Raw genomic sequence first — 12139 nt, 5'->3', positions numbered from 1 at the left:
GCTACGCGACGCGGGCCGGTTTCTGCAGCGTGTGGCGCCCCCTGGCGGTAGCCGGGCTTCGATGCCACGGCCTGACCGGAGTGTCCGCCATGGAGTCGCAGAAAGAGGCGCGAATACTCCAGGAGCCCGTGGCGCGGCCTCCTGGGGCCTCAAGGTCTCAGACGCCGAACGCCAAAGAGCGGCAGGAGGGCGGCCCAGTGCCGGCGGCGGCTGCCCTGGGTGCAGAGGCGGACGACGACAGTGCGGACGGGCTGTGGGAGCTGCCGGTGGAGCCGGCCAAACGGAGGCCCGAATGCAGCCGCTGCAGGTGACCGCGGGGCCGGGGGCGGGGACTGCAGCTGGCAGCGGCCTTTGGAGGAGGCTGCGGCGCCCCCTGCCGGGGTATCGGCGGCTCGGGCAGCTCTGCGCTTAGGTTGGCGGAGTTGGCGGGTGCACGTTGGAAATCTCGGAAATGCCGGGCACAGCTACCTAGTAAGAAGCCCTTTTTCCAGGTTCATGATTATTTAACCTTACTTCCTGCAATATATTGAGCGTGTCATGGGATGAGCAGACATCATTTCTGTTTCCAAGAAACTTAAGCGTCCGATAGGGAAATAAGGGGTGATGACAATAATACTTGTAGTATAGTTACACAGTCATACTTAAGTGGCATAGTCGTATCACAGTTAAAACACATAAAGTGGATTGAAGGAGAGAGACAGTCTCCTTTGCCTATCCTACCAGAACTCTAAATATAGGGCCTTTTCAGGTCTTCATTCTAGGCTCTCTTCTAACCCTACAGACGTCCCACTGGTAATTTTTAAAATCAGTTTTCATGGTAATTTATCATCTATATCCCAATGTGTCTCAGACCTTTATTCTGAGCATAAGATCTGTGCATTAATTTATCAGGTGTTTATTGAGTGCTTTGATAATCACTGACAATGCAATGGAGTCCGTGTCTTTATGTATTATTCTCTTACTGAATACGGATAATAAACCAGCAAACAAGCTATCCAATATGTAATTACAAACTGGGAAAAAAACAATGAAGGAAAGGAATGGGATGCTCTTATAAAAAATAGCTAGATGGTGTCGTGAACTATCTCTGAGATTTGAAAGATGAGAAGATTCCAGCCTAGGGAAAAGCATTCCAAGAAGGGGAACAGAAGGACTGAATATGGTTGAAGGTCTTTACTGCTTGAGTACTTGGAGTTTGTTACTTTGGACATTTTGACCTTTTCCTAGGGCTCTATTGTAAGACTTAAGAGGAAAGGATCTTAAATATAGAATGTTTTTATATTTTCTAAGTATACTATGTATAGTTCACCTCTGAGGAGGATGGAAAATTTGTGATTAGAAGGGACTGTGAATTTGAACATAGGGGTTTGTGAATGTAATTAATTTAAACAAGTTGTCTCAGGGGGTGTGGGAAACATTTAAAAGTGTTTGGAGGAGTCTCAATAGGATACTGAAAGAAAAGTGTTTCAAATATAAATCAAAGGCTAAATTACTGTGCTAGCTTTATTATGTAGTTTTTAGTCTGTTCAGAATTGTTAATTATAAATATATAGTTAAAAATCTGTTTAGCAGAGATTTATTTTATGATGCTTTCTAAAAAATAAAAATGACTTGCTGAATTTTGTCTTTTTTTCAGTTACATTTAGTTAATACCTTAGGATTACAATTTTTCCCAACATTTCTGCACTTAGCTTATTTCTGGTGAAATTTGCTACCTGTGAAAAACTCTCCTCCCTCTTGGCATGCTATGCATTTTATTTGCTTTAATTAGGTAGAATATAATTCTAGAATTATGGAGAATATTTAGGTGTTGTCAATAAGACAGAAATGAATTGATGGCTTTTTATATTTTATTTCATTAGGTTATTAGAGTTCTACTAGTACCCTGCGTGAACTTCTTTACATTTATGCTTAAAATAGTTTTAAAAATGCATTCTTAGATTTGATTGATCATTGAGTCACAGTTATTTGACTATTTACTTAAACTATATTCATTTCTCTGAACACATTACTACAAATGTCATAGCCTAAGGGAGTTCCAGAAATTAGGTTTGTTCAGGAAGTGCAAACTCAGTTTAACTTTTCAGCAGAATCTTGCTTGTTAGAAATATAACATATCTTCAATATGAATGGAATATTCTTTAAAAGATCCCAAACTTGTAGTTTATTATTGCAGGATGTAGGTTCTATAAATGTATTCTGTCCTCTATGTATATCTTGTTTACAAAACCTGCCTGTATTCCATTTACCTCTTAGAATACCTTTCCTATCCCCCATTCCTGAACATATAACATTATTTTTTTTTCAGATAAAGACAAAGCCTTGGTTGATCTCCCCACAGTATGTATCATTAGCGTTATTTGAGATAAAATAAGAAGGATGAGGGTCATGGGACATAGTAGGTGCACAAAAGATTTGTTGAACTACTTGGTAAAATTCAGTTGTTCAACAAATATTTTTGGAGACCCTACTTCCAGACAGTGTGATAGACTATGAAATACAAAGATGAAAAAGAGATGACTTCAGTTCTCCTGTAGATCAGGACCTAGTGGAAAGTGGCATATCTATTTAAATGGGGAGCCCTCAGATTAAAAATCCGATGATGTAGGGCAGCTTTTTCAAATTATAGGTAATGAACCACAGTGAAACTTTTGTTATATGCATCCTTGTACGTAGTAGAGAATGTATTCAAAAAGAGTTTGACAAACATCAAATTTTTGAGGCTCTGAAGAAAACAGCAAAAAGTGTTTTCTGAATTTTTCAAAGTAAAAGCATTTGTAAAATAACTTTGTTCAGGTTAAAATCATTTTGCTAATTTAAACATCTTATTTAAATTATATGACCTCAGATTGGAAAGATTTAAACACTTTTTATATGTGTTTGATATCCTTCGGCAGTCTTCGAAATTAGGCCGTCATGGAGTAAGAGTCAAAAGGCGAAAGGGTTCATGTTCACCAAGTAGTGCTTCTGAGATTTTACTAGAGTCTTTAATTTTGTTAGGAAATAAAATGTAATGTTCGTGTGTATATGTATGTATATATGTGTATATATGTAAAATGCACGTAAGCATGTGGTCTTTTTCTTGTTGAATTCTACACTATCAGCTTCTTTCTTAGATGTGTATATGTGAGGTGTTATAGGAACATATAAAAAGGTGCTCCTAACCCTAAGTTTGTGTGGTGGAGATGAGGAAAAGATCTGGGAAATCTTAGAAGTGACATGTAAGCTGAGACTGAAGGACATAACAAAATATTTAACCTGGATTCTAATATTTAGGATTAATTAGGGAAGAGACTGGCTGGGGGAGGGCTTGAGGGAGGAAAAAGTGAGCTCTGGTTGAGGGAACAGTATGTATGAGAGTTTAGGGCATAGAATGTATAGTGTATTTGGAGAGTTTGGGAGAAGGCATGGAGTGGTGAAAGACAAGGCTGCAGAGATTAGTAGTGGTTGCCTCAGAAAGGGCAAAATAAACTATGTCAGGGAGTTTGGGCCTAATGCTCTATAACCCAACAAGCCAGCCACAGTAATATTTTTATATTTGAAAGGTGGTGACAAGTTTGACTTTTGTAGGTGACTTTTGCTGTATAATTTATACTTTTTCATTTTATAAAAAAAGCAACTGGATGGTGATAAAAGGATACAAGCTTGACTGGGAAGAATTAGGGCCTCATTCCAGAAATATTTTAGGCATCTTAATTGTACTTTTGTATCTTCTGCAGATACTGCTATGCATTTGAGGATGAGTCATAAACGACTTGCAAATCATTGGTCATAGGAATAATAGAATACTGTCTAAAAACAGTGTGTTTTAATTCCCGTTTAAGGGAAGAAACAGCAGGGAGAGCATGCACACAAACTGAATCAGATAGACCCTGAGATGGAAGTTTTTGTGTCTCGAGTGTTTTCTTTTCAAAAGTAACAAGCTGTAAGAATTATAATAAACCATTTCTACATGTTTAACACCCTTTTACTAAACATCAGCCATCTACCAGGCACATACTAGGCCTAGGTATTTTATATATGATAATATTTTATTTAGTTCTTGTTTAGATTGCTGCTGCTTTTTTTTTTTTTTGAAACAGAGTCTTGCTCTGTCACCCAGGGTGGATTGCAGTAGTGCAATCTCGGCTCACTGTAACCTCCACCTCCCAGGTTCAAGCCATTCTCCTGCCTCAGCCTCTGGAGTAGCTGGGACTACAGGTGCCTGCCACCATGCCTGGCTAAGTTTTTTTTTTTTAAGACGGAGTTTTGCTCTTGTTTCCCAGACTGCAGTGCAATGGCGTGATCTCAGCTCACTGTAACCCGTGTCTCCCAGGTTCAAGCGATTCTCCTGCCTCAGCCTCCTGAGTAGCTGGGATTGCAGGCATGCACCACCATGCCTGACTAACTTTGTATTTTTAGTAGAGATGGGGTTTTTCCATGTTGGTCAGGCTGGTCTCGAACTTCTGACCTCAGGTGACCCGCCTGCCTTGGCCTCTCCAAGTGCTGGTATTACAGGCGTAAGCCACTGCGCCCAGCCTAGGTTTTGTATTTTTAGTAGAAGCAGGGTTTCCGCCCTGTTGGTCAGGTTGGTATCGAACTCCTGACCTCAGGTCATCAGCCTGCCTTAGCTTCCCAAAGTACTGGGATTATAGGTGAGAGCCACTGTGCCTGGCTACTGTTTGCTTTTAAATGATGAGGAAATAGAGGTAACAGGCAAGTAGCAGAATTGGGTCTCTAGCTCCAGTCCACTCGGCTCCCTAGCTCATGCAAGTACTTGATCTCACTCCAGGCTCCTTGCTGAAGAAGTGTTAAGATTTTGTTTGTACAGTAGGTATTGTCACCAGTTGAAATGGCATCACTAACACTGCAAGATTTTCAGGCTTTTTAAGTTAGTAACAGGATGCTGAGTTTTAGTATTTTCTCTGACTTTTTAATTCCACATATCATAACCTTTTCCTTATTCTTTAGGCTTGGATATTCTGGAGGAAAAAGTGATGGGGGGAACATCATAAGAGAGAAAGATAAAGTCAGGGAAGGAGAGAGAGAAGGGAAGACTGCAGGTGTTTAAGAAGAATGCACGAGCCACAAACTGGCAGTCTACAGATGTTTTGCTTTGAACTGTGTTTTATCAGCTTTTAAATTAGTTGCTAATAGTTCAAAATCAAGATGTTTTATATAAAAATTCAGATTTCTGGCTTTCGTTGACAGTGGAAAGATCTGACAGCTTCAGAGACCACCTTCCTGAGCAGTATTTGGTTAAGCTCAGTATTATTGGCTGTGCCCTTATATTGGGCATGATCTCTCCAGGTCACCATAGCTCTAGTCATTCCTGCTGAACTCATTAGTAGTTAACTGCTGGCCCCTCATAGGCATTTATGTTTTGATTCTGGGTCTCCTGTACATCATTGTGGTTGTCTGACTGAGCAACTGGTAAATCGGTCTTCAAGTTTGGTGGGAAAAGTGAAAAGCGGTAATTCCCAGGGTAGTTAATGTAGAATAATTGAAACTGTTGAATCAGTATCATCACTTAGAAAACAAACTATTTTGGGCTGGGCGCAGTGGCTCATGCTTGTAATCCCAGCACTTTGGGTGGTCGAGGTGGGTGGATCACAGGGTCAGGAGATCGAGACCAGCCTGACCAACATGGTGAAACCTCGTCTCTACTTAAAATACAAACAAATTAGCTAGGTTTGGTGGTGAGCACCTTTAATCCCAGCTACTTGGGAGGCTGAGGCAGAAGAATCCCTTGAACCTGGGAGGCGGAGGTTGCAGTGAGCCGAGATTGCACCACTGCCCTCCACCCTAGGTGACAGAGTGAGACTGCGTCTCAAGGAAAAAAAAAAAAAAAAAGAAAAAAGAAAACTGTTTTGGTAAATTTAAAATTGGCTAGATTATTGATGATTTTTAGGGTAAAAATTTGGATATTCTGAAGCTTAATTTTTGTACATATTAAAGATATATTCTCAAGAGAAAATTATTACATTAATTTGTTCTTTCCTGTTGGTATAGAAAATATGTTCTTTGAAATAGTTCATTTGTAATATATGTGGAAAGCTAACTGATTTACAAATCACTGTGCAGGCTAATTGTATGTCCAAAGTTGAGCAAAGGTGATATATGTCAAGAGGGAATTTTTTCATAACCTTAATTAAGTCTTCAAAGAGGAATGGCCAGTTTTAAAAACCACATTAGAACTTTCTAAGTGTTTGATTTATTTTCCCTAGGAAAAATAGGAATTATATTTTTACCCTCTGATAGGTAGAAGTTTTCTTCAAAGACTGTAAAAGCACATTAATTCCTTCAGTTCATTTGCCCAAAATTAATAATTCATAGTTTCTATTAGTGCTTATGTAGGTAGAGAATATATTCAGAAATAGTCTTGCCTAAAATTTGGTATCACTTGAAAAGAGTTCACAGTACTTTTACATTTCTGTTTAATACATGAGACAACCTTATGATTTAAATAGTGTTATTCCGTTTTATAGACTCTTACAGTCAGATGGCTAATAAGAGGCAGAGCTGCTTTAGCGTTCATCTTTTTATTGCTATACCACGTAATAATGAATTATACTTAAATGAGCAGTATGACTGCATTTGTTTTCTTGCATATAATAAGTATTTACATGAGGGGTTTCTTTGCCTTCTTCTAATCTAAAGATTCTTTTCCTTTACCTTTGGTCATAGGTATTTTTAATTATTTTGAGATGAGCAATTTTTAAATTATTGTAATTTTTAAAGTCAAGCCTGTATCTCCTAAATTCTTTATCTGTCTGTGATGAAATTCTCATTTCTATTGCTGGCTTTTCACTTTTATGTTAGAAAGGCAGATTTAGGAAGACTGAGGTGGTAGGATCATTTGAGCCCAGGAGTTTGAGGCTGCAGTAAGGTAAGAAGGTGCCACTGCACTCTTGCCTGGGTGACGGAGTAAGACCCCATCTCTTAAAGAGAGAGAGAGGGGTTGGATTTTTTTTTTCTGCTGAGTTTACTGTTTGTTTGCTTGTTTTTCATTTTTCACTATTGGAAACCTAGTTGAAAAGTTATGTATTGAGCCTGTTGACCTTGCAAAGAGTAGAGAAATTGACCTGATACAAATGTCTCTGATCTGTTTATTTATGTAGACAAGTTATTTGACAGTCTAATTCTTTTTTTAAAAATTGTGGTAACATTTACACAAAATAATATTTATCATTGTAACCATTTAAGTGTACAGTTTAGTTACATTAATATATAATGTTGTATAGCCATCACCACGATTTATACTCCAAACTTTTTCATCATCCCAACATAAACTCTGTCTGTTAAACTATAATTTCCTATTCTTCCCTTCCGTCAGTCCCTGGTAACCTCTATTCTGCTTTTTGTTTCTATGAATTTACCTATTCTAGATTTAACTGGAATCATATATTTGTCTATCTGTGTCTGGCTAATTTCACCTAGCATAATGCTTTCAAGGTCCATCCATGTTGTAGCAATGAATGAAAATTTCACTTAATTCTGTGGCTGAATTGTATGTATTAAACCACATTTTGTTGATCTATTATCCATTCCTCTGTTGATGAATACTTGGCTTGCTTTTACCTTTTGGCTATTGTCAATAATGATGCAATGAACGTTGGTATACAAATAATCTGCTCTAGTTCCTGCTCTCAGGTTTTTTAAAATATATATTTTAGGTTAGTACAAAAGCAATTGTGGTTTTTGCCATTACTATCTAGGAGTGGAATTGCTGGGTCATATGGTTTTATGTTTAACTTTTTGAGGAATTGTCAAGCTATTTTCCACAGTAGCTGCACCATCTACATTCCCACCAGCAATGTATGCACCTTCTATTTTTTCCACATTCCTGCCAACACTTACTATTATCCATTTTATTATGCCCATCTTAGGAGGCATGAAGTGATATTTCATTGTGGTTTTGATTTATATTTTGCTGACTAATAATGTTGAACATCTCATGCTTTCGGCCATTTGCATATCTTCTTTGGAAAAATGTCTATTAAGTTCTTTTGGCAGGCGAATTGTAATGAGTGGGCTCTAAAGTGAGGCTGCCTGGGTTTAAATCCTGGCTCTGTGACATTGAACAACAAGTTACTGAACATCTTTGTATTTCACCTTTGCCAAATGTAAAAGTGAGACAATAATAGTTATCTCTACCTCACAGTGTTCTTAAGAGGATCAAATCATTTAATACAATAGAGCGCTTAGAACAGTGCCTTTTGTATAGTAAATGCTCAATAAATGTTAGTTATATTTAATTTTAGGAATTTGAGAATGCTTTGCCTTGACTTATGAAAGAAAAGTGAATTCTGGTTAACATGTAAAATATGTTTTTTAAAGCTTCAGAACTTTTTTGTGGTAGAATACATAAAATATCCAATTTACCATTTTAACCATTAGAAAATATATTAATTTTGAAATGAAGTATGGGATGATTAAAGAAGAAAGAAAATATAAGATATTGTTCAGTAGTGATAAGAACACAACTGAATTGGTTTTGTTTTACCAACTCTGCACTAATCAGCTGTGCAACTTTGGGTGAAGTACTTGAATTTTTGGTGCTTTTGTTTATCTGTAACAAAAAGCCTGCTTTATAGGATCAGATTAATGTACATGAAAGCAATTAATACAGGAAGTATGCATAACTTTTACGAGGTAATGTAACGGTTAATACCTATCTTTGGAAGATAATGTTTTTTTAAGTTTTTTTATTTTTATTTTATTTTTTGTTTGCTTTTATAAGTAAACTTATCTCATTATAATTGCTCTTGTGGCAAAAGTCATGACACTGTCCTGAAAGCAAGTTGCCTTGTAATGAGATCTTTGTGGTATTTAAGTACAGTCTTCCCTTGCCATAGGAGAGTAATTTGTTCCTGAGTCACTCCACACTCACCCCTAGTAGAGTGAATTCTGGAAAGCACAATTGTCTTTGAAATTGATGATACACAGTTACCTAAGTAGTTAACAAAGCATATATATGATACTTAATGTGCTTGACATTGAATCTTTTAATGCAAACCCCCAGAATAACTCACTGAAAAAAATGCAATAATTACCATTGCTATAGCAAACCATGAATTCTTTGAGAGAACCTGATGTAATATATATCAATTATATAGTGGCAATGATGACACCATTACTATTGTATTAGTACGTTTTCATGCTGCTGATAAAGGCATACCGGAGACCGGGCAATTTACAAAGAAAGAAGTTTAATGGACTTACAGTTCCACGTGGCTAGGGAAGCCTCACAATCATGGCAGAAGGCAAGGGGAGCAAGTCCCGTCTTACATGGATGGCAACAGGCAAAGAGAGAATAAGGAAGAAGCAAAAGCGGAAACCCCTGACAAAACCATCAGATCTCATGAGACTTACTCACTACCATGAGAACAATATGAGGGAAACTGCCCCGATGATTCACTTATCTCCCACGGGCACTCCCACAACATGTGGGAATTATGGGAGTACAATTGAAGATGAGATTTGGGTGGGACACAGAGCCAAACCATATCAACTATTATATTATTATTATTATTTTTTTGACATGGAGAGTTAGTATTTGGCTACTGATTGATTTTATTCTTAACTTTTAGTTTTGAAGTAGTTTTAGACTTACTGAAAGTTGTAAAAATTGTACTGAGAGTTCTGTATATCTTTTACCCAATAACTCAGTATGGTTATTATACATAACCATAGTACTGTATAGAACTATAAGGGCCTGAGAATTTATCTTATTTGCAAGTGGACAAGTTAGCCTGTCACAGTTTCATGGACGCTGGCAAAAGACATGAAATTCCTGGGCCAAAGACAAAGGACTTTATTACTCAAGGCACAATAGGGAATATGACCTTCATGTTTGTGTTGTTTGCCTTGTTCTCCCCTCCTACTCCAACCCCTACAGGGATTTCATAGATAATTAGGTAGATGCTGTGCACATAGTGGGTTTGCGTCCTGGCTGAAGGACCTTGAACTTAGTGTGTTCCTGAATTTTTTAATAATGAGTTGCAAGTAAACCTGCTCTTTTTCCAGAGGGAGAACTTACCTGTCTTCCAAGGCTATTCACCATGTAGATACCTTTGAAAAGATAGTCCAGAACAAAAGGTTTTTGTCTCACTCACAAAACATACAGAAATGTAAGAGACCCATGGAGAATTACCTCCAAAGTTCAGTTACCAAAATGAAGAAATGAACATTGGTACAGTACTATTTTTCTTTTCAACTTTTAAGTTCCAAGGTACATGTGCAGGATGTGCAGGTTTGTTACATAGGTAACATTTGCCATGGTGCTGCACACATCAACCCATCCCCTAGGTATTAAGCCCAGCATCCATTAGCTATTCTTCCTGATGCTCTCCCGCCCCCTGCTCTCCTGACAGGCCCCAATATGTGTTATTCCCCATGATGTGTCTGTGTGTTCTCATTAGTCAGCTCCCACTTATAAGGGAGAACATGCAGTGTTTTGTTTTCTGTGCCTGCATTAGTTTGCTGAGGATAAAGCATCTAGCTTCATCCATGTCCCAGTAAAGGACATAATCTCATTCCTTTTTATGGCTGCATAGTATTCCATGGTGTATATGTGCCACATTTTCTTTATCCAGTCTATTATTGATGGGCATGTGGGTTGATTCCATGTCTTTGCTATTGTGAACTGTGCTGCAGTGAACATACACGTGCATATATCTTTATAACAGAATGATTTATATTCCTTTGGAAATATACCCAGTAATGAGACTGTTAGGTCACATGATATTTCTGCTTCTGGATCTTTGAGGAATTGCCCCATTGTCTTCCACAATGGTTGAACTAATTTATACTCCCACCAACAGTATAGAAGTGTTCTTTTTTCTCCACAACCTCACCAGCATCTGTTGTTTCTTGACCTTTTATTTATTGTTATTTATTTATTTACTTATTTATTTATTTGGGGGGATGGAGTCTTGCTGTGTTGCCCAGGCTGGAGTGCAGTGCACGATCTTGGCTCACTGCCAGCTCTGCCTCCCAGGTTCACGCTATTCTCCTGCCTCAGCCTCCTGAGTAGCTGGGACTACAGGTGCCCACCACCACGCCTGGGTTTCACTGTGTTAGCCAGGATGGTCTCGATCTCCTGACCTTGTGATCCACCCTCCTCGGCCTCCCAAAGTGCTGGGATTACAGGCATGAGCCACCATTCTCAGCCTCTGTTTTTTATTTTTTGAGATGGAGTCTCACCCTGTCACCCAGGCTGGAGTGCAGTGATGTGATCTTGGCTCACTGCAACCTCCGTCTTCCTAGCCTAAGCTATCCTTCTGCTTCAGCCTCCCAAGTAGCTGGGACTACAGGTGTGCAGCACCACACCTGGCTAATTTTTTGTATTTTTGTTGGAGATGGGGTTTCACCATATTGCCCAGGCTGATCTCTAACTCCTGACCTCAAGTGATCCACCCTCCTTGGCTTCCCAAAGTGCTGGGATTACAGGTGTGAGCCACTGTGCCTGGCCATTTCTTGACATTTTAATAGTCACCATTCTTACTGGCATGAGATGGTATCTCACTGTGGTTTTTATTTGAATTTCCATAATCAGTGATGTTGAGCTTTGTTTTGTATGTGTGTTGGCCACATGAATGTCTTCTTTTGAGAAGAGTCTGTTCATGTCCTTTGCCCACTTCTTAATGGGGTTGTTAGTTTTTTTCTTATATATTCGTTTAAAATTCCTTGTGGACTCTGGATATTACACCTTTGTCAGATGGATAGATTGCCCAGCTTTTCTCCCATTCTGTAGGTTGTCTGTTCACTCTGATGATAGTTTCTTTTGCTGTGCAGAGGTCTTTAGTTTAATTAGATCCCATTTATCAATTTTTGCTTTTGTTGCAAAATTGCTTTTGATGTTTTTGTCATGAAATCTTTGCCCATGCAAATGTCCTGAATGGTATTGCCTAGATTTTCTTCTAGGGTTTTTGGGTTTTACATTTACGTCTTTAATCCACCTTGAGTTAGTTTTTGTATAAGGTGTAAGGAAGAGGTCCAGTTTCAACTTTCTGCTGCATATGGCTAGCCAGTTCTCCCAGCACCACTTAAAAAAAAGTTTAAAAAAAAAAAAAAAAAAGGTAAGAAATCATTTCCCCATTGCTTGTTTTTGTCAGGCTTGTAGAAGATTAGATGGTTGTAGTTGTGTAGTCTTATT

At 38.4% G+C, this 12139-nt stretch overlaps 1 protein-coding gene across 4 annotated transcripts in view; it reads left to right on the top strand.

Annotated features, from left to right (window-relative positions):
- Positions 1-12139, top strand: part of DTWD2 (DTW domain containing 2) — a 164436-nt gene continuing 152297 nt past the window's right edge. For 2 of the 4 annotated variants that reach the window (XM_003900021.5, XM_017959798.3), the window contains exon 1: positions 1-307. In XM_003900021.5, coding sequence (XP_003900070.3) covers positions 90-307 — 218 coding nt within the window. In that variant the 5' untranslated portion in view covers positions 1-89. Of the gene's footprint in view, positions 308-367; positions 472-1615; positions 2341-12139 lie in introns of those variants that run through there. The other 2 variants (XM_017959799.3, XM_021939611.2) reach the window with 2 other exon arrangements.

Source organism: Papio anubis, chromosome 5, assembly GCF_008728515.1.
Source record: "Papio anubis isolate 15944 chromosome 5, Panubis1.0, whole genome shotgun sequence".
NCBI lineage: Eukaryota > Metazoa > Chordata > Mammalia > Primates > Cercopithecidae > Papio > Papio anubis.
The sequence above is the reverse complement of the archived record's forward strand: the minus strand, read 5'-3'. Positions and strand labels throughout refer to the sequence as shown.